Raw genomic sequence first — 23,819 nt, 5'->3', positions numbered from 1 at the left:
GTGATTAATACGTAACGCGGCTGAGGTGAAATTAGTGCGATCATGTACTTTTCGCGAAACCCAACACCTATTCGACGTAACTAGATGATTCCTGTATTTGAAATATGTGGATGACTGCTCGTGTACATGATACGAACGGGTTTCGCATGGTCACAAAAACGTGACGTGCAAATTAATTTCTCAAACATCAAAAAACGATCTGCAAGATGCACGATTAATAATCGTTATCATCGAAGCGCAACTAGCAATATCGAAGAAAAAGATGTCTCATTCAAGAAACATATTTCGTCACATTTTACTGGGTTTATTTAAAACTGTGACGACTATCTCAAGTAAGGATTTTTAATTTTGCGAAACTTAATAAAATATATCGACGAATCTATATCTTTGGAATTATAAGTGGATGTGAAAAATAAAATGAAGATTTTTTTAATGAAGATTTGATGCACATTTTCTTAAACGTAAGCCGCCTACCATAAATCCGTGAACATAATATTGTTTTTCCATGCATAACAATATTATTCTCATAAATAACTCGCAAGAAATTTTGCTCGTTTACGAGAAAAATACAGAAACAAGTCTCGACAAGACGACATATCTGCGATTCGATCTTAACTTTACGAAAAGCACTAAGGTAATAACTTTTCTGCACAAACGTGGATTCTGGAGGGTGATATTGATCGCGAAGATCAATGATGACGATGAAACGACGAGTATTCTAAGCTAAACGATAAGCCAACACGAGCATAAAACGTCTACAGTTAATAAATTTACCGAGCACAACAATATAGAGGCTTCTTTTCTTCAACGTTGCTAATTTGCATGAGCAGGAAACACAGACAAAGTATCGTATAAGAAGAATTGATAAATCTGTCGCGTCATGCGCGATTGTTCATGCTGGAGTTTGTCGCTCGTGACTCCATAACTTCTAACTCTCGCGTCTACGTGTCAATCTGCGTCGCGATTTATCATAAAAGCTTCTTTATTATTTTTACACGTATACACACATCCCGGTAATTCTGGCTGTCTCGTGGCTGACGAATATGGGTCGCGTTTATGTCACGGCGTGTCAACTTATCATTATATTATACGTTTCGCATACGGAGTGCATTTCGCGAAGTCAAGACGCATTTGTAATGCATGACGCTCACAAGTACGATACTCTGGCACGAGGCGAGTAAAAAAAATGATTTTGTCAGCGCATGCAAACGCGTCTGATCCAAGACAGTCGATTGCACGTGAGCTTCGCAGGTAACCGAGAAAAATTATTCCCGACGCATAATACGCATAAAAACACGTATAAAAATAACACATTTTATATCAGTTTTTTTTCCTGAAAAAAATATATTTTACGTAAAGAGCCTTTTTTTCAGATCTGGCGAAAATTAATTTCAGAGCTGTCGACGAATTTCACACTGGGCCTTTTCCGACAAATGTTTTCGGGTTAGTCAGTAGATCGTGGTGGACGTTTGCCCTCAATTAACTTTATAAGTGAGTAAGGAGGCGTACGCCCGATCGTCCGTCAGTTCGTCCGTATCTCGATTGCATGGGATGTCCATTCTACAAGTGCCAAATCTCACTACCGGGTGTTGGGCATTTTTATTGACGTGTAATGGAGCCACAAAAGAGCGGAAGAACTTGCAGGATGCACGCACTAAGATTATTTAACGGAATAGCTATTCCGTTTACATCAAATGCTTGCACGTTCATAGGTATACTTTCAAGATGATATTGAAATATATTATTATATAATATATTATGAAGAGAATATTAAATATTTAAATATAAATTATTATTAAATATTATTAAATATTAAAATATATATAAAATGAATTTTACACATGTGGAATAATTAATATTTTATAGTGAAGGAATGTATCTATGAAAAAAATTTATTATTATTTATATATACTATTAATTTTCATACAAAATTAACTGTCATGAATTTATAATATTACCCTTTTAAGAATGTTTAATGACACATCTAGCACAAAAAATCTTGAAATTAAAGATTAATTCTAAATTAAATGTCTTCGTTTACGAGAGAAAATTTCCCAAAATACGTTAAGGATATTTCTTACTGAGAGATAACTTCCAATCAAGTCGCGAGAAGGTCATCTCCTACGCTTTTACGGTTCAGCCAAGCGCCGGACTCGTCGTTTTCGCAACCGAGCGCGTTTCCGCGGGCAGTGCATAAGTCAAGCGAATGTCGGCGGATACTGACGGGATCTCGGCTACCTAAAAAAGCACGGTGCTCTCTCGGGAGAGAAACGCGCGTTCAATCTTTATCGTGCTGCGGCGCACACCGCGATCGCGTATACACGCGCGAACAGAGACGATGCACGCGTGTACGTGCACGCAAAATGAGAAAAGGAGAAAAAAATCGCGACGCGTACACACGGACAAGTCCACCGAGTCCGCCCACGCTCGTGAGTGTACCGTACAAGAGGCGTATACGGCCGCGTTCGTATGACGTGCGTTACACACACGTTACGCGTGTATACGCACGTACGTAACGCGACACGTGGACGTACAGGTGTACGTTTCACGAGCGCATGCGTAGGCTCGTTTACTTAGCCAATGCCATACCTGAGTTATTTATCTGTCTTTTACCCGGCAGCGCCAGCCGAGAATGCCTCTATATACGAGCCAACACTCCTAGAGTGCTGTACGCGCGTGGGTCCCGAGCTTCAAGGCCTACCTGGTTGTGTTGCTGTCGGACGCGCGCATGAGAGATCGGTTCTCTCTTTCCTCTCTTACGCCACGTCCGTCTCTCGATCTCCATCTCGCTCTTTATCTCCGTCTCGCTCCGATCTCTCTCCTCCTCGCTATTTTCCTCTCCTCCCTTTCCGTATCTCTGTGTTTTCCTCTCTCGATCCCTTTCGCCGGGGCCACTATGCAATTTCGCGTGAGAGAGGACGAAAATATCGGCGAAAAAAATGACCCGAGAGAAGCGGAAAGTCGCCGTGAAGATGAGGTATCTCCGAGGAATCTCCCACGAAGTGGATTCGGTACTTAACATCGACGAGTTCGCGCTTGATGGGACCTCGAGTGGCACCAAGAACAAGCATTAGACGATGACGTCGATATGCGCCGACGTATTTTCGATCGTGCCGAGTGGAGGATGTGTTGGGTTTGCAAAATTGAGCCGCATTTTACGAGAGATTCGAAAACAACGAAGCATTTGTGCAGCATGAGATGCTGAGCTTAGATTTGTTTACAGGTTCTTACTGTTTGCTTATGAATCCAATCACTCACTCCTTTTTTTCTGTATTTATTTTAGAAGTAAGATATGAATGCTCGGAAAGAGAGAAAAATTCTTGTTGACCTTGGACTTTGTCCAAGATTATTGCATTTTGACGACTTTATCGAAGCTGCACTATTCTCTAAAAGTAAAAGTCACGACAGAAAGTCGCGCTAAAAGAAAGAAACGGAGATTCGTTGCGGAGATACGTAAACGATAGATGAAGTCTCGCGTACGCGGCTCGCGCTCGCTCTCCGTAGCCGGATTGTTGAGTGACGTCAGCGTCACCGGAAATGGAATGTAGGTAGCGGTGCTTATTAAGCTTCAGAGTGCGAGAGAGGGAGAAACAGAAAGAGAGAGAGAGAGAGAGAAAGAGATGCAGCAAAAAGAGAATGAGACGGAAAGAGCGGAGCGATCAGAGAGAGAGAGAGAGAGAGGTCTAGAGTGAAAAACGGGGAGAGGGAAGGATGGCGTTCAATTGTTTCCTCCGCACACGCGTGCCGTATGCACGTACGTAGGTATGTGCGTACCTACGTCCGCTCGTACATAGAAGACGAGGAGAAACGACGTCGAGCCGCGCCGAAGATCCTAGTGTGGGCATCGGCTATTAAATCAATGCGCTGGTGTCAGGATCTGTTCACGCCTCGCTAATACGCCCGTGGAATGTCAACGAGACGACTACCTTGAGAGGAGACTGTTGTTGCAGTATGGAAGAAACTTCACAAAGTCAGAAGGGGTAAAATATTTCCTCTCGCCGAGTTCTTCGACGAACGGAGATTTTAAAGCGCGAGCGTTAAACGAGGAGCAGAAATGTTAAACTAACTCGCAGAAATGTTTTCAAAACGATTACAACATGTTTGTCTGGAAAATTAAACTCTATGGATGTTTACATTCTTTTTATTGCTCATTTTCAACGCTTTATACTTTGAATTTAGCTAATCAAACTATTTTAAAGGCAGTTTGACTCCAATAAATCGGAGCACACATGCAGGTAGCATGGAGCAAAAAGCCCCTTTTAATTACTTCATCTTTTACGATGAGTGTAGAAAAAAATAATTACGCATATGAATTATTTTCTTGATTGCTCAAGTTGTTTGTGAACGATAAACGAATAAGGAAGGATGAGTAAATTTGCGAGACCGCACTCGGGAAGAACGCTTATTTAACCGATACTTAGATAGAGCGCTTTGCGGTTTTGGCGTATTATTCTCATACTTCCAGTTCCTCGTCGCGTCATCTAAACATATGCACGGGCAAGAACGGCTGCGTCTACGCGTTCGTTACGCTCCGTATCCCTCGAGAGAAGCAGGCATTGAGGGAGCGGCGAAATGTTCGTCAATAACTAATTAACAGAAGTAACGCGACAATTTGCGAGGCTCGAGCGACATGCTCGACAGGCGAACGAGAGGTTCTACGCGCGTGCATATCCCATAATTAAGGCCGGCGTTATCTTGTCGCGCGTACACCTTATCTTTCATTCGTTTCTCATCGTTACACAAAGTTACGCGCAGTTCTCCTCAGAAAAAGAAACACCCCAAGCAATTTAAAAGATGGATAAAATATACACTTAAATAAATTTAATTTAAATAAATTTTCAAAAATATATATGATTGTCAAAAATATCAAAAAAAAAAGAAGTCACGTTTTTAAATATTAGTTGTTCTGCCTGAAACAGCCTATATGAGCGACAGCGAAATGTTTGCACTTGCAATATGTTACGTGCAGAATGTCGATGGACAAAGATCGACGGTAGCGGTCCAAGATGAAGTCGAATCCAGCGGAATCGCGCGAGAAGTGTCACTAGATATAATTATGGTATTTCAGATAAGGTCGGGTAACATGTAGCACCGACTTCGCATAGCTACCGGTCTCTCGTACGTGCAGCCACCTTTATCAATCGGCTATTAAATCAATGCACCGCCGATCGGCGTACACGCCTCACTAATGCGCGATCCTGAGGAATGTCGGGAAGGCGATCGGGATTGGCGCCGTGATAACGAGATCTCTCAAGAGAACCGGAATCCGTCCATGGTGACTCCATTGAATGACTACCCTTTCGCGCCTGATCCTTAACATTCAAGTGGAAATCAGACTGAAGAGAGTCGGCGAGCTCACTCTTTCTTTTTACAAAAAGGACTTTTCTCTCACACACAAACTAGAATTCTTTTTAAATCTCGGAATATTATTTTATATAAAAATATAATTAAAAATATTTATATTTTATATAAAAATATAAATAAAAATATTTTATATAAAATTTTATATTTTATATAAAAAAATTATGTGTTAATAGAATAAATATATCACGTTTTCATGAAAATGTTACTAAGGTAGAGTAAGGTAAAGTAAGGTACAAAGTTGGTGCAGTGTGTTTTGAAAAATGTCACAAAAGATAAAGTATTGAAAAAGTCGATGTTAAAATTTGAGAAACTTTAAGAAGACCGATGTTGGTCAAATTGATCGTCGAAGAAAGCGGCACAATTTCTGAGAACGAGCCGTCGCGGCACAAATTGCAGCATGCACGCGCGAATCCACGCAGACGTCGCGTTACGCCTATAAAAATAATTTCGGTAGGTGTGAACGAAATCGCCGAGGGAAGGGATTGAGAACGCGAAGGGATGAGGAAGGACTGCGGGAAGGAAGCTACGAGCGCGAGTCCGAGAGCGCATGCCCGCTGAAATCGGAGGGGTTGATGGGGGTTGAGTAGCGCCTGCGCCCTCCGTTTCAACCCTCCGTTTCCTCCCTCCTTTAGGAACTCGCCTCTCCTTATCAGCCACCCCACTCCGCTATCATCCCCTCTCGTTTTCTCCGTTTTCTTTCCCCCTATCTCTCTTTCCCCTTCCGTCATCTCTCGTTTTTCTTCCCGTTTCTCCGTCGCTCGTTCGCGTTTCCCTTTTTCTTCCCTCGACTTTCCCTCTCTTTCTCGTCGAAACACTCGGATTTTATCCCTCCCTCATCGAGCATCTCTTTTTCTCTGTCTCCGCTTTTCTTTCTCTCGCTTGTCGGTCAGTTTCATCCCTTTTCGATACGCTGCTCATTGTTCGCGCGTGTCACGCATCGCCGAGGTGAAACCATCCGACGATTTCCTGGCTGGCACCTGGTTTCGCGCGCTGCTTTTTCCCTCTCTGTCTCTCTTTCTCCTGTCCGCTTTCACCGCAGAAGCCGATTGTTACCGATGACCGGTCGGAGGGCACACACGATCGGTGGGTCGTAACGAGACGACGGAAGGGGAGGGCGACTTCCGAAGTGACCGATGTCACTGTCAATGATGGAAGAGTGGGACTAACGAGGGTGTGACAGGTGTAGCGTCAAATTAGTACATTTGTGATCTCAAACCGGGGGCGAGTAGTGCCGTTGGGGATGAAATCGGTAGAATGAAGGAGACAGCAACTTTAATAACGATGTTTAAAGGCTGTTGCGCTTTTTCAAACGTCATTTAAGGTAAGATTTAAATGGAGTTTGGCAGGATTTAACGGTTTTACGCGAAGATGACTTATTCTGATGCATTATGTAGCATCAATCAATCGTCAGATTCTAGAGTTTGATGTAATATTACACTATTAATATTGATAACAGAATAAATAGACTCTCTATTTAATCTTATATAACGTGCATTATGTCATTATTTGATAACGTAAATTTATCAAAGCTGCAATGTGTATTTTAGAATATTGAGAAATTCATATGTGACAAGATTTATCTGGCGGCATCATAATATCTTACGAGATAATTAACAGGTATCGTTTCTTAATAATTTCGAGTTAAATATATTGAATGATCTTATAAACACGCAAAAAAATGTATAAATTTGCGCTCGATTACTACTCAATTCGCCAATGATGCCTTTAGCATATCATAAAGATTGATTCTCTCGAGCCTCTGTTCGGAGAAACATGTGGAACCCGCGCGTGTTAACAGCTTAATCACGGAATGCGTCGCGCTTCGCCGCGTAACTCTTGGTCGAAACGCAATGATGCAATGAGAAAAGTGCTTACGTTCCGCGTATCTTGCTTTCTCGATCCTTCGCGTGATGAATCTTAATCGGATGCACATTTCCACACATAATTAAAGCCGATTCGCACATTAACATAATAATCTGCCTCGCGTGGATACGCCCGGGATGACGCGTCAGACGCTTAAACACGTTGCACACCGGGGAACCGTTCTTTCGTCGGCACGAGGAACCGGAAGCACGTGTCAGCCACCTGATCGTCACCTCCGTTGCGCGACCGCCCTGCGTCAGCATACAAAAACAGGGCCATTCATATCCCCGTATCGATCTTTAATAACACGCTCTTTAATCTAGAGCAGATTTTTTCTCGAATAGCGATCTCTTATTTTTATCGATGAATATTTTATCATTTTATCTCTATTAAATCGAGTCTAAATACCGGTTTTTACAGAAGAATAAGATTTTTATTATATAGATTTTTATATTAATTAGATTTTTATTATATTAGATTTTTATATATTTTTAGTCTCTATGAAATTTAATTCAAAATAAATGTTTACTTTTACCGGAATCTTTAGAAAATATTGATTCTTTGATACTTTTGTTGTGGAAAAATCGGCGGCAATTTATCGAAAGACAGATTCGTCGTTCGAGGTGGATGCGATGATCACGTCCAGTGGAGCTTTCACAAGCGCCGAAACGAGCAACGACAACGACGAAGTACGCTGGAGAGTCGTGGGGACTATCGCCGCTATCGATGGCCACGATTATGATCATCGGCATTACATTCCCGTCTTTTACTCTCCCGGCAGAGATTACCTGGAGCACGTTTTGCGCGCTTCCGAAGTGAGTAGATCGTAACGCGATACCTTCGCCGTGACGCCCATTCGCCTCGATTGGCGAAGATCGCCGCATCGTCAGGAAGCCGCGATCTTCGCCACCGGCGCGCACTGGAATTTGCATATTAATGTCCCGACGATTTTTACGTCGTCTTCCCGCGTGTGTTATTGTCGTGGGGGTTCCGGCGACGTTATACGAAATTAATTCGGAAATTACAACTGCGTTTATCGACGGGCCTATAAAAATTTACGGCAAGCATTTAATGGATGCTCTACAACTCCTGTGAAACTAAAAAAACCAAAGATCCAACTGAAATTTAATGTAGAATAAATATCATTAATTCTTCCGTTACAATATGATATTATCGAAGAGTAAAGTTCGATTCTAAAATTTAACCACTATTTTGAATGAAATTACTTGCGATTCTCGTGACCAAGAAACGAAGCGGATGAATAATGCATCGGAAGGTTAATTTGCGCACAGGGAAGCCGCAGCAGGAAGCGAACGCAGGCAATGAAATCAACGGGCTGTTTCCCAGTCGGTGCGATCATATCCTTTCGCCTTTAACGGCCGTAAAAATAAGCGTGACATAAACCGCGAACACAATGCGTGTAAAAACCGACTGTAAAAATGCGTACACGCGCGAGACGCAGGAGAAGCAGCGTCCCTTTTTCACCGCCGCGAAAAACGCCAGCGGAGAAGTATTATTCCCTCGAATAGATTCGGCGGGTTGTAAAAGAGGCGAGACACGGTTTTACCCGGTCGAGATTTACGAGACAAACGAACGCGTTCGGAATATAACGGTCAGTCGTATCCTGCGCGTCGTTTGCCGTGGCACGAGAGGTGGTTAAAGTGCTTTAAGCCCGTTATACAATTGGGATATCGAGTTCGGCTGGAAGAAACGAGCTGTTACGTGGTCGTCCTACCGATACAATAAAGACGATGCCTTTATCGAGTATCTTTTGCACCTGCTAATTTTACGACGGCGAATTGGTTGCATGATAGACTAATGATCGAAGAGAAACAGATCGGAGCAAAACAGAAGAATGATAAGCGTATTGAAAGAAAGATATTAAAAACCGTAATATAAAAATAATAAAATAAAAAAATTTATATTAATTGCTTGTTAAGTAATCTACTCCAAATTTTGATGGAAAGATCTTCAAAATCTCACTTCCAATATTCTGTATATTACTTCTCAAATTCAGAGTTCAACTACAAAATCAACTCGGATACGCATTAAGTGAGACCACTTAATTAAGAGGAAGAATAACATTCCATAATTTAGTATATTTGCATGCGATCAAAGCAACTAAAACGTCTAATTATTTGTAAATCGATGTATTGGGATATATAAAATAATGTGGTTCTTATGTAAGATTTTTGCCGCATAAAAATATTTTTACGTAACCTAACATGATATATTTTTATCCCATAAAAAAAGACTTTTCTTCCGATCCCACATGGAATAATTGGACCAGATGTGACATAGTTCCAATTAATTCATGGACATGTAGAATAGTTATGCAGAAATAGCATGGACAAATCATCAAAATCGAGCGATCTAAATATTTCATGGCCCAAATTTAGCATGACGCGACAAGCAATAATTCCGACGAAAAGCGTCAAATCTATCCGTGATATACCTAATAAACATCGACATACTGGTTACGATAGCAGAAATCTTGTTACGCCAAATCGAGAATTTCGGTTACAATAATAATTTACCACGTGCCTTTCGATTAGTTTCATCGGACTTTCAAAATTGTCCTCCAGTCTTGCAATATCGAAATCCAATCAAGTGTAATGAAGAAAGCAAAATAAAATATTGTTAAAAATATTGCAGCTGAAAATATTTTGAAGTAGCATCTCAAACAAAAATAATATAGAAAAATTTATTTTCTACACGAATCCTTAGCTATTGAGGAAACATTAATTTTTTAAATCCTTTTCCTCTATTTTTAAGTCTGAATTATGTTATAGAGATCCTTCTAGACGTGTTTACTTTAGTTCCGCTTAAAGTTACTATTTTTTGCAATCCAGTTTTTTAATGTGGTTTACGTCGCAATTCTGGTTTATCAAGCAATCGAGCTATTTACGTAACGCTTACGAGATAGATAAAAAGAAGGATATCCAGAAAATAAACAACATAATAAAATGTATGGTCCGGGATTATCTAATCTTTTAGATTTAAATGATTTAATGTTGAGCAACGGGTGCGACCAAATTCCATAAACAATATAATTGGACGCGAATCTAACTCAAAACTAGTTGTATCTTAAAAAAATAAGATATGCGTCAATTATTATCGGATAAAGTCGATGTTAAAGCCTTTTTTGTTTCGGATTACGTCACTCGACTCGAGTAATAAAATTCTGATGGGAGGAGGCGACTTGCTTCTTCAAGGTAAAACGTGCCACGATATTCGATTTCGCGATAAGCAACAACGACACGAGCCTTCGATGCGTAACCGTAGGCGTAGCAAGAAACACCTTCGGAATCAGTATGATGCGTTCGATGATGAGCAAACAGCAGGCTATCTCTAGGAGCTCACGAACGTTAGGGTAATGTTTTCCAACCTTCTTTGCGTAATGGACTACTAAATGATAAAACAAGTTGTGAAACGTAAAGAATGCATTTAAAAATATACGTATATATTAAAGTGTTCACATTATAATAAAAAAATCATGAAAATAATTCTATTCATTATTCGGAGTAATTATTAAAATATCGCTCATCTTTCTAGATATTTGCATATGTTGAATCACACATGTGACGCTAATTGACTATTAACTAATTTTAGAGAATGCGATATGTAATATAATCAATAATTCCGAATTTCCAGTATGCGTTCTCCAGTTTTTTGTCGATTGTTTTAACGCGAACGATAATTGTGAACAATATTTTATTATTCGATATAGGAATATATGCATGTATATATTGAAACGTACCCGTCCCCCGGAATATTATAAACGACGCTTAATCAATTTCGCTATCTCAGGCATGTTTCTTTCTGCGACACGCGATTATTCCGCTTGTCATTTGGCCGTCACGGCAATTTCATCATATCGTGTGATAATTACACACGATGCGGTGTACGAGATGGAATAATCGAGAGATCGGGCGAGGTACCTCTCTCGCCATCGATCGACAAGCAGAGCCGTACTTTGTTCGTGGAAACGCGAGAGACAATCGCGAGGAAAAGGTCTCGGAGAGATGAAGAATTATTCAGGTTCGATCGATTATACGCGCGAATACACATTTTTCGCTGTTTTCTCACGTCGCTCACGTTGCTTATTAAGCTCTTAATTAATGCAATGAAAGACTTCAATATCATGCCACGGTTAAGTCGCGCGAATGAACTTTTATTGTAATTATTCATGGATACATCATGAATGGAAATGAGACGCGAGAGTAAAAGTGTTCGCCCACAATGATTCGACGAAAAAAGAAACATTTCGCCTCGTAAAAAATCGTAGCCTCTGTGAAATAATGAATAACTGATTGATTTAGCGACGCGTCAATGTTTATTTCCGTAAAATTTCGATGGATAGAGCCCTTTAATCTGGAATATCTATCGAGTGAGACCTCCTCGCGCAGAAAACGCTTTCAATTATTATCGAGAAATGTAGATTGTCAGCAATGATCAAGACTAAATAGAAATTTTCGCATTTATTGGATCAACATATACACACACGCACACACACAAACATTCACATGCATCGTACAGCAAGTAATTTGGGATGTGGAGCATCCGTAAAACAAAATTATTCTCATGATACTGATGTACATGGAATATCGAAAGGATAAAGAGAGTTTTCCAATCACAGATGATGATGATGATGATCCGGCAAATAAAGCAAAACGCCAGGTGTATGTTGTATTACTTTCATGTCGTTTATTAATCGAAATTCAATAGTAATTTAGCTTCCGCCATTCTAACAAAACGTACGCTCACCATCACTCGCCAAATTTATATTTTTACGTTAATAATAATTAAGATTTAATTATATTAATAATATACAGCAAAGAGAGGAAAGAGGGGCGGGGGGAAAGAATTGTTTACAAATGTGTATTAACGATTTCGTGTATCTCTAAGTTATCTTTACACATGTCTCTTTGTCGCCTCTCTTTTGCCTGAACATCGCTCGCAATTTGTGGTATCCGTACGCGTTAATATTTTAAAAAAACGATCATCGAGAGATCGGGGATTAAAATCCATCGAAATCGGTGTAATTTTCATGAGTTTACATTTTGACACGTTCCAGAGATATATATAAGAATAATTTATAAATCAAAAAATATTTATAATTATATATATATAGTGTAAAATATAAATTATAAATTATAAATTATAAATTATATTCTCTGAAAAATGTATTGCAAACTAAAAGTACAAATTTAATATAAAACACGAAATATAAAAAATAGCATTTTATATTAAAATATTTCCGTCAACTTTGTTTGAAATGTTGTTCAATATTTTAACAAACATATAGTATAACAAAAAATTAAACTTATCGAAATTATACCGATTTCATTCTTTACGCGAGATCAAATCAAAGAGCGCGGTTGTTTCGCGAAATCATTATCATTGACTCTGTAAGAAAAGAAAGAAAAAGAAAACGCTATCTCGGAAAACGATCTAATTATCAATTGTCATATTTCACGTTCGCGTGCCTTGATCTGTCCAGAAAAGGATTTTCTTAATTTCCTCAACAAACAACTGCGCTCCTCGATCTCTATGCGTCCGAACACGTTGTTCGCCACGATCGCAACAATCGATATTGATTTTTCGCCAATCGCACGCACACATTTTTCTATCACTCGTTTTTCACACTTCTATTTGTCCTCTTTTTTTACATGTTCAAAAAAATGTCGAATTTTGCGCAAACATCTCATTCATTGTTTCCCAATTTCGCATCGATCTTTCTCTCTCTCTTTCTCTCGTTCTCTCTCTCTCTCTCCCTTGCTCGTGTTTCGGCGTCCTAAAAAACGAACGGTCCGATTGTTCAGCCAATAAAATCACCCAACGCGATCGATCACCGTTAATTTCGATCCCGGGGACGCCCATTCTTTTTGCGCGAGAGCTAAATTATAAGCGTCCGTCGGTCTCGCAACGATTCTCACAATCGTGCGCTTCGCTACGATGCCGATGAATAAAATCGTTTATCGACATAACAAAATCACTTTGCCGAACGTATACCCGTTTTCCTTTTCTCTCTCTTTCTCTCTCTCTCTTTCTCTCTCAATCAAGTTTTATATCTAAACGATAAAAATCATAAGAATGTATTGTCAAATTTTATAAGAATAAATTGCTTTTTGTTTCTCATAATAAATTTAACCGCAGTGGCAGATGATTTTATTGGCTCGATAAATCTTTTTTCAAATTAAGGTGGATGCAGACTTGTTATCTCTTACTCTCGTATCATATTATTATTGTATTAATTAATATTAATATTAAATATGTATATGTATACTATATATATACATATATATATTTAATTTTATATACATATATATATATATATATATATATATATATATATATATGTATATATTTTATAATATAATATTATATATTTAATATTATATTAATATTTAATTAATATTAATATTTTACACAATGATAATACAATACGAAAATACGCACTGAATTTGTATGCATTTTTATGAGTCAACTTTTTGTTTCTTCTTCACTTCTCACCCTCTTTCTCTTCTTTGATATTTTTATAGAAAGGAAAAAAAGATTGTATAGTAACAAACATTAGTCAAATTCAATATATCACATACAACTCTATTTTAACATATCTCATATATGCGATTTGTTAATGTGACGCGAATATTATTATTATTATTATTATTATTATTATTATTATTATTATTATTATTATTATTATTATTATACGTAATTAGTTGACTAATGCGAAAGATTCTTGTAGCCAATGCGCCTTTCGAAAGAATATTTTACTATCAATATTTATTTCGCTAACAACTTTTTATACGGTAATAAAAAAGATTGCATCATAAAATCAATGCGCAGGGCAATCTCCGCGGAATTTATAATTCACGAGCGTCAATTGAATTATGCGGAACAGCGTGTATAAAAAATATATACACATGTATATGCAAATGGTGCAAGTGAAATTTTTTGAATCATTTTAATAATGAGCGTCGCACGTCAATTCGCATATCATTCATGAACGTGATTTTTGTGTTTTAGAAATTAATTTACAGCATTTTTTAAATTAAACGTTGGATTATACCATCACAATTATTGAGATTGCACTTGCTATGGAAATTAAAAACGTTTTACATTAAAATCATCGACATATTTCGCTGATATTTTTGTCAACACTGCATTTAATCAACAAAATGTATAAAAATTTCATTAATGAAATCTTTGTCGATGCTTTTAATGTGTCTCTTAGAAAAAGTGAAATTTCTAACAGATGATGACTATCTTTCGGCAAATCTGATTTTCATAAGGCGCGAAAATAAACCCAGCCAAATCGAAGATATATTCGACAAATCGCGTTCAAAGAGATGTGGAAAGAACCCAGTGATAAGCATCCAACGGCCAATTGAGCAAATAATCAGAGAAGTTATGACTGATAATAATACACGTAATCGCGGATGTCATTATCATATGTAATATACAGTAAAGCCACTATTTTGAGCAGAGAGGATAACGCGTCACACTAACAATATAAGTAAGAGAGATGAGCTTTCTTGTCTCTTGATAAAAAAAGAAGATTCTATTAACATTTGCAAATATTTGCGCATGCTTAAGTAAATTTCCGAGATTTAACACGAGTTTTTGAATCTTTTCAAGTAAAATTTGAATGTTCGCGAAACTGCTAAAATTCTCGCCACGTTAAGTTTATTCGAATTCCCTCTTTATTCGCAAAAACAGATATTTGTACTGTGAATCATGTATCATAAATAAAAAATTAAAAATCGATCCAGTCAATAAGCAAAGCCGCATAATATAATATTTATTTCAGAAACACCCTGGTGATCCCAAATTGAGACTATCAATTTACAAAATATAAACGTTTCTTTACGGTCATTATTGCAGAGAATAACCCCTACGCATTATTACAGAGAATTTATCCACGTATATGAATAAAAAGAGGGCATTCGGGGAAAAGCACTGTAATACACGAGACTGACAAAGGACATTAGCGTGAGCTTAACGACGTCGGGCGACATAATGCCTGAAATTTCTTGGAGCGAACCTGCGGGAAAATGGAAACGTTTCTATTACACATCTCGCCGGCATCAGTAAATGGACCTAACAAGGATTTGACTCGTCCTCGACGATGGCGCGGCGATTACGTCAAAGAAGGACGACTGTATTCCAATGAACGAGGAGGCTAACGAGCGTCGCTAATGCAGGAAGTACTCAACGGCTCTATCTTCGCACGAGGATGGACGGTCTAATATCGGATCTCGTAAAATTCCAAAGCTCGTCCCGGTAGGCAAATATACCTCTGCCGAGCGCGAGCCATTGTGATAGTCGTAGATAAGACCTTAAAGCTCGGACGATAGCACGAAGAGCGAATACGCGTTAACTGATTTGTAGGAGACGTTAATTCACGATGTGCAAAGGAAAATCGATCATAATAAAGAGGCTGAACTTTCAAGTTCGCGAGAAAGTGAGAACACAAATTATCAAACGATATAAACACATGTGTGATTCCCGAAATTGAAGAGATTCAGAGGAATATTTTACAACCCCCTTCACAAATTTGTTAATCAATTTTACGTGAAAATATTTTATAAGAGATTTATATTACACTAGAGCAAAAAAAAAAACAATACGCATTTTTTTAGCGCCAAAGACTAGATTCACTTTATAAACTTAGTATCACGTGTCGTAGACGCGCAAACGGCTGAATACACCTAAGTAGGGTCTGACAGGGCCAAAAGGCTGGATCGGGCTGAGAATACTGTGCCATTATCGAGACGTCGAGGAATTACGGAAATGAGCGGATGCGTTAAGCGCATTATAACGATCAAGAATTACGATGATTAGCGGGTCGCGCGGTGGTCGTGTAATGCCGTCCGGAGAGCGGTAGGCCTCGGCGAGGTGCCTTACGGTGGGCCCTCCTTATTAAAGTCCCATGACGCGCGCTCCGTGGAACGATCGCCGCGCGTCCCCATAAAAATATCTCTCTTCCCAAATTGGACCGTGAATTACAAGCCGCGGCTTCGGCGCGCGTTTGCGCCCCTAAACGACTCTTTTAGCCCGCCAAGTAGATGCCGTTATTAACGCGTTACCGGGCATTTTATATATACCTAGTGCATCGTTACGCAGCCCCAACTGCCAGACGCAAGTACGACACCACGGATGCGTATAAATTACCGTCGGTATTTCGGTAAATACGCGCAATGTCAACGCGATGTTTCGGGCATTAATAGACGATGACGGACGGGTTCGTTGAACTACCTTATTTAAAGAACGCGTCCGTCAAGAATATATGCTTTTTACGGTGACCCAAGTGTTAATGAGTTGTCTATTATCATCTTTCTGTTATTTTCTAATAATTGTGTTCCAATTACAACGATCAAAGAATATATATGCAAGGTAAAAATATAAATAAGTCGCATTAATTGCAATTAATAATCATTCTCTAAGCTAACATAATTTTAACATTATATCATTTCGTGTATCAGAAATGTTACGTGATGATGATAAAATTAAAAAAATTATAAGAGTTTCTGATATTCAAGACAACGTCTAAAAAATAAGTTCTTTGCTACATCGACGTCAAATTTCGTGAAGAACGTGCAAGATTAAAAAATTATTTGGGAAATGGGAAAGTCGCAAATCGGAACAACCGCGAAGAATAGCAACTGTGTTAGACAACATCGAAAGATGACGCCAGGCGAATGAATTTGCTGCGTAACGAGCCTATCGATGGGAAAGAAAAGGAGGTGACGGCGTGTTTCGCGTAGGCACGTTGTTGGTACATCGGTGCGATTAACAAAGTACCATACAACGATTGAAGCGGAAAATAAATCGCCGGAGATAGAGCGAAGGTGCGCGTCGGCGCTATGAAGTTTGCGACCACCTACGCGTTTCACGACACCGAGAAAGAGCCGCAAAAAGGCAGAGTCGATCGACAGGGTTCGACAGATTAAAAAAAAACCGGCTGAACAAAGCGAAAGAAGGTGAATACTAAAAGAAGGTGATCGAGGGGACTCGCGACTGTCGAAGGAGATCTTCTTGCGGAATGCATCGAGTGGCGACGTTCCTACATGCGTATTCAGAACACAATCTCGAGATCGATAATTGCTAATGCAAGAATTATGTGGCAAATATTATAGAGCAGATTGGAAAATGTTGATACGCTTGATTAGTCAACGCGATTATCGAAGCGACAGAGAAAGAGAGAGGGGCGCATAAAAAAGTGTGGATATTCAGGATGGGGATGTTATACGAGACACATGACCACCTCCGCGTTGAACGGCTTTAAAACAACCCCCAAAAAAAAGGCGGAAAGTGAAACCTTGACGAAGCGCGAGAACAAAAAACAGAAAAACAAACATACGATCGATCGATCTCGTCCCGATTTCGAACGCGTGGCTCCTCGAGATACAATTTAAATTTCATGGAGCGTGTAAGGTCATGTTTGTTCCTCGTGGAAAAATCCCTACCGATCTATAACTATTTGCTGAATAAAATATCGTTGAGGATTTTAACTCAATTAAGCAGATATTCCCGTGTCAATATTTCGCGGAGGAAAGAAAGATTTTGCGAGAATAAATAAATTTTATCTGGAATATTGATTCTGGATATAATATCCTTTCAATAACGATATATGGTGTGTGAAATTTTTGATTATTATTCAAGATTATTAAATGAAACATGTAAAAGAAATTTCTCGTGCGTCTATTATTATTATATTTTTTCTGATCTCACTTGAAATTTAAAGACTATAGTTCAAACTTAATTTTACCGACGGCAAGAATGACAGCTTCGTCATCTTTAATCAGTGTCTCTGTATATTTTATATCACGCTTGAATTAATTATGCGCGTCGAAATTTGTAGAAACAACGGGGAAAAAAGAGATTCATATAGAAAGACGATCGGTAAACAAATTTAAAAAAAATTAAGTAGCAACGCAGCTATAGTTTATATAAGAACAATCTAAAATTTCGTATGCCATTTATATACGAAAAATACTTTTTTTCCATAGCACTTTTAATTACGATTTTCATTCTTTTGTCATATCGAAAATTTAAAATACATAAATTTAAAATACATTAAGATCTAACAACAGAGCGTAAATATGAGCGAGAGATTGTACTATTCTTCACAATACAAACACTATACGATAATCTCGGGCAATTAATAACGCTTCTACGTAAATCACATAGTTTATCATCGTCTAATACTACACACTTCGTGACGTAAAACACTTTCAGTATATGATAATGCACGCGAACGGCATGCGTCAGCTTCGCATCTGCCTAAGCCCATTTGAAAAAAAAAACAATCCAGACAGAAGAGAAGACGAGTGAAACGAGAAGCGGAGAGACAAGGGGGAAACAGATTGAGAGAGCGAGAGAGGAAGAATCCTTCGATATCTTCGTGCCCGGCAGCGATGGAAAACGATGAGATTCTCCGCGCTCGACTCCCGGGCAGCACAGGTATCGATTAATATTGACAATGACAATAATAATAATTAAATTATAATAATCGCAATAATAAGAGATAATAATAATAAGTGACAATAATAATGGTGGCGAATATTATAATAGCAATAATAATAAGATCACCGCGTTAACGCCGGACTTGTCACATTTACAACTTTTTTTCGAGACCAGACAATATGAACGTCACAATAATATAATAATAATAATAATGTGATAATATATATAATATAATAGTATAATGTAATAATAAACATAATAATAATACAATAATGATAAGAACATAGCTTCCTTCCGACCTATACATAGACATAGAGCTTTCGAATCGCCACACATTTCGCGTTTTCATATACATATATATCCTTTTTTCTATATTTTTATATAATAATATATCTTCATCTACATATATATATATATATATATATATATATATATATATATATATATATATATATATATAGATTTGTGTGTATATACACATATTATTTATGCATACTTACTCTTTATACAGAAGGGGTTTTTCACGCGAGGGGGGATCTGTCTTGCCATCTCGCTAGGATTTCGCACGCGCTTTTCCGATACGTGTTCCCTCTCCGATGTATACATGGACCTTCCTGTCCCTTTATATATATATACATATGTGAATGCGTGTGTGTATATATATATATATATATGTATGTATAAATTGTCCCTCTTTTTTTCTACTTCGTCGCGCCGCATATTCTTTGTCTCCCTCTTCCTGCCTTTTCTCTTTATCTTTTTTTTCCTCCGTTTATTCCAGCTCCTGCGTCTGTTTTTCTCGCTCGCCGACGACGATGACGACGACGATGACGATGACGACGACTCATGTTCTTTCTCACTTAACTTACTAGCTTTATCTAGTACATTATTTACAATCCATATTTATACTTATGTTACATCATTCGCCGAGTTTGCTTCGAGCAAATCCCGCGCGAACACAACACTCGCTTCTTATGTATGTTCTTTTCTTGTTGCCCGTTCGTCCGTCCGTATAATTGTCCCGCGAATTTCAGATTCTCTTCGCGGACGATAAGCGGGAAAATCGCACGGAAAGACACTCTTTTACGACGCATGTTTCGTGTCCGATATTCTAGCCCCGCTTCGCGGGCGAGAGAAGGAGATTAAAAACACATGTCCGTCCTTTTCAGCCGCACCTTTGCCTCAAGTCCATTTCGCGCACCCTGTTATTAAACTATCTTTCTTCAGGTTCCCATCGGAGTAAACTCACTTGCGCTCACCAACGATGACGAAAGAAGAACAACAACAACAACAGCAAACAGGCAACAAAGTTCGCGGTCCAGCTCAGATTTCACAAACAGACGAACGGGCCTCGACCTGACCGCGCGAAAGAGGAACGTCATCACTTCAACCCTTCGAGAGAACGACACTGGATCTCCTTCTGGATCGCGTCGCAGAAAAACACGATGAGAAGGTATCACTTATCACCGAGACATCGTCGATGGAGGAATTTGTCGCAACAACGCGAGTAACGACGAGCTGATGGCGATGACGATGACGATGACGATGACGACGAAAGTATCCCGAAGAACTCGAACGAAGGATATTTGCCAATGGTCATGACGTGTCCTCTTTTATCCCATTTTCTCTCATCTATTTCGTCCGCAGCTTTCATCCTCTCTTCGGACCAGGGCGCGACGGTCAAGGTCGACAAAAGATCGCCGACCGAACGCGTCAGCTTCTCAGCCTCCCCGGTGGACCGGTCTCGGCCTCGTTGAACCCCGTTGAATCTCGTTGAACGAGCCACCATTTCGTACCCTCGTTTCGGTAACGAGCGCCATCCGGCAGGTAGAAAGGGCGCCGTGAATCCGTCAGCTACGAAGTCGTGTAGCTGCCGGTGCGCGCCTGAAGGTAGTGATGATAAAACGGCGGCAGGGTCGTCGTTTCCGCCGTCGACGACACGTTTGTCGAGTTCTGTGAGGTTACCGCGAGGCCCAACGGGGGAGGCCCCGGCGAACGCTAGTGAGCCGCAAGAGAGTGAGCCGTGAGAGCTTGCGGGCTGAGCATCGGCGGACTGTGGCTGTGGCCCATGGGCGAACCGTGCAGGTGATCCTGCGGATGATAACCCTGATGAAGGCCGCCTTGGCCCTGGTGACCCGGCGGCATGCCCTCCATCATGCCGTCGCCAAGAGTATTGGGTGGCGTCATCCTCTTCTCTTTCTGCCGTCGATTACAGAACCACACCCTGACGACTTCCTTCTCGAGTTGCAGCGAGTCCGCTAGCGAGGTGATCTCTTGAGCCGAGGGTTTGGGCTGCTTGTGAAAGTGTTGCTCGAGCGCGCCCTTCACCGATACCTCGATCGATGTTCTCTTCTTTCGCTTTCTACCTTGAGCGGCAATCTTGTCAATGCTTGTCGGCGAACCAGTCGTCGAATCCGCCTCCTCGAGCCATTTCTGCAGTAATGGCTTCAATTTACACATATTCTTGAAGCTCAACTGTAGAGCTTCGAACCTGCATATTGTCGTCTGCGAAAAGACGTTGCCGTAGAGAGTACCGAGTGCGAGACCGACGTCCGCCTGGGTGAAGCCGAGCTTGATGCGTCGCTGCTTGAACTGCTTGGCAAAGGCCTCGAGATCGTCCGACGTCGGCGTATCCTCCTCGCCGGCGCTGTGATCCCTGTCGAGAGGATGCCCCGCGTGCAGCGGATGCCCCGACGGTGGACTGTGATTGTGCGCGTCCCTCAAGTGGTGAGGTAGTCCGGTCTGATGATTGTGGAGCTGATGCGGATGCTGGTGCGGATGCTGGTGCAGCATGCCATTCATCGCCGCATGGTACTGTTGCAGGGTGGTGGGCGAGGCCGCGCCACCGCTGGGGTTGTAATGCGCCGACGGAACGACCGGTGCGTGCCAAGAATGCGGCGAGGCCATGCCCGGTGACTGATGCGGGCCTCGATGGTGCATCCCTTGGTCCGTCGCGGTTGCCGCGGCTGCCGCGGTCAATGGTTTCACATCGAGACTTGCGTTAGCTTGATGGGGATGATGATGAGAATGATGGGTAGTATGATGCATGCCCATCGAAGCCGCCCAGGGATCGCTGCCAGGTTGTAGGCTCACCCAGGGATTCGCCGACGAGAGACTCGCTGGATGGGAGAGTCCGTTCGGCGACGGCGAGGACGTCATCTGATGGTGATGGTGATGGTGGTGATGATGCTGCGGCGCCGGCATGTATTTCATTTCCCCGGCGTCGGCGGCGCTGCGGGGCGAGCCCGAGGAATAGCCACCTACGGCGATGTTCATTCCGATTGTACCCGAACCACCATCCAGGTCGGTAGATACTGCGCTACTAATCGGCATGTACGTGGTAGCGGCCATCTACTTTCCGCTCGTCGAGAGGCTTCGCAAAACCCCTTTGGTGTGGTTCCACGCCGTGGAACGCCCACGGGTTTCTCGAGCTCCTTTCGCAGAAAGATCTTCCGTATGTTGATTCCGTTTGATAGATGAAATAATGAAGATTTTTATTTTGCGATAAGAATTCTCCACGAAAATATTGATTGTCACGATGGAGTGTCTCCTCGCGAGATCTTAGGTTGTCGAGTGTTGTCAGTTGTATGTCTAGTCACCTTACAATAATATACGATCGTACGATATTCGAGGAGCAGTTTTTTTAATCACTCTTCACACGTGGCACAATCCACAGTTCGCGATGACACACTGAATACCAGACGAAGCTAGTCATCGCTCTTGACGAACTTTCGTCCATAGTTTCTCAAGATTGTCATGTATGGGATATAGAAACATCGACGAGTTCGCGATGCAAGAGGCGTTGGTATACTGTCTTCTTATCTTTTCCGACGGGGTGGATCCCCGCGGAAAAAAAGCGTGGATCGGAGCACCGCTTTGTCGCGGTACTCCAGTTTTTCCTTTCTTCTTGTGGCACGAGAATCACAAGCGAACTAATCGCTTTTTGGTTCCGATCTCCTTCGAGACGAGTCGGGAAGTCACTCGCGACCAAAGATATCGATTTAGCCGAGATCACACATCCTTGGAGGGGATTCGAACTTGTCGAATAATCACTATCTCTTGAAAACGACGACGACGATGACGTCTACAGCGATGCGAGGATTACTCCACACTGGTTAGGCGTTGCGTCCGTGGCCCCGATGTGGTAAACGCGAACCGATGACGACGATGCACGGCGCGACTGCACTCGGGGGTTGCCACCGCGGACCGACGACCGAGCAACGAGCGAGCGACCGACCGGCTCGGCGTAAAGGGACGTACGACGGTAATCGCGGAACGGAAGAGACTCGACTCGGCGGGAGTAGAGTAAGTATATGATGTCGTGCGTGTATGTTCCTTCTGTCGGTGGATGTCCCTCTCTTTACATGAGTGTACGTGTACGTATACATACGGTATACGTGTATGCGTGAGTGTGGGTGAGAGAGTACGAGGAGAGAGAGAATATGTATATGTGTGAGAGAGAGCAAGAGAGTGATTGTGAATGTGTATGTGTATGTGTGTGTGTATGGCGGCGGAGGAGAGACGGGTTAGAAAGATCTCGCTCGGGCTTTCATGCGTTATGCATGTCGTAGCTGAGAGCGACTGACTGCCTCGCCTCGCAGCTCGCTCGAGGTTCCCGAGGCTCCCGGAGCGGCTTGTGGTGGAGGTACGTCATGCGCGCCACCGTCATGTTCATCCCTACCAGAGTTGAATGCGCCACTCGTGATTGGTCGACCTCGCAAGGTGGCCGTCGATGTACGTCAGCATCAGGCGGAACCTGAACAAGACCTGCCTACGAAGGTAGGCAAGGCACCCCAGGCGCCAGTCCTTCTCGACCCCCTCTTGTTGTCGCTCGACTACGCTCTCGCCAGGCTAACGATGCTCGTTCGCTGATGCCGTCGACGTTGCTGCTGCCGTGCTGCGCCGCGCTGCGCCGCACCTCACCGCACCACACCGCACCGCACCGCACCTCACAGCACCGCACCGCACCGCACCGCACCGCGCCGCACCGCACCGCATCGCGCCGCAACCACACCGTTCTGTTGCTCTCGTGGCGATTCGGAGAAGCGCGACTCGAGCTGTCGACTCCACGCGACGTGCGACAGGATTCCACGTCTGTCATGATCCAAGCTCCTCGC

At 41.5% G+C, this 23,819-nt stretch overlaps 1 protein-coding gene across 2 annotated transcripts in view; it reads right to left on the bottom strand.

The window, feature by feature from the left end:
- Vvl (ventral veins lacking) overlaps nt 1-23,314 on the bottom strand; it is a 43,812-nt gene extending 20,498 nt beyond the window's left edge. For both annotated transcript variants that reach the window (XM_083106967.1, XM_083106966.1), the window contains exon 1: nt 19,203-23,314. In XM_083106967.1, coding sequence (XP_082963093.1) covers nt 20,701-22,053 — 1,353 coding nt within the window. In that variant the 5' untranslated portion in view covers nt 22,054-23,314 and the 3' untranslated portion in view covers nt 19,203-20,700. The remainder of the gene's footprint in view (nt 1-19,202) is intronic.
- Nucleotides 23,315-23,819: the final 505 nt, after the last annotated feature.

This window comes from Camponotus vicinus, unplaced genomic scaffold (assembly GCF_025532165.1).
Source record: "Camponotus vicinus isolate PSW18456_S1 unplaced genomic scaffold, iyCamVici1.0 SCAF_8, whole genome shotgun sequence".
NCBI lineage: Eukaryota > Metazoa > Arthropoda > Insecta > Hymenoptera > Formicidae > Camponotus > Camponotus vicinus.
This window is presented reverse-complemented; position numbering and strand designations above follow the sequence as displayed.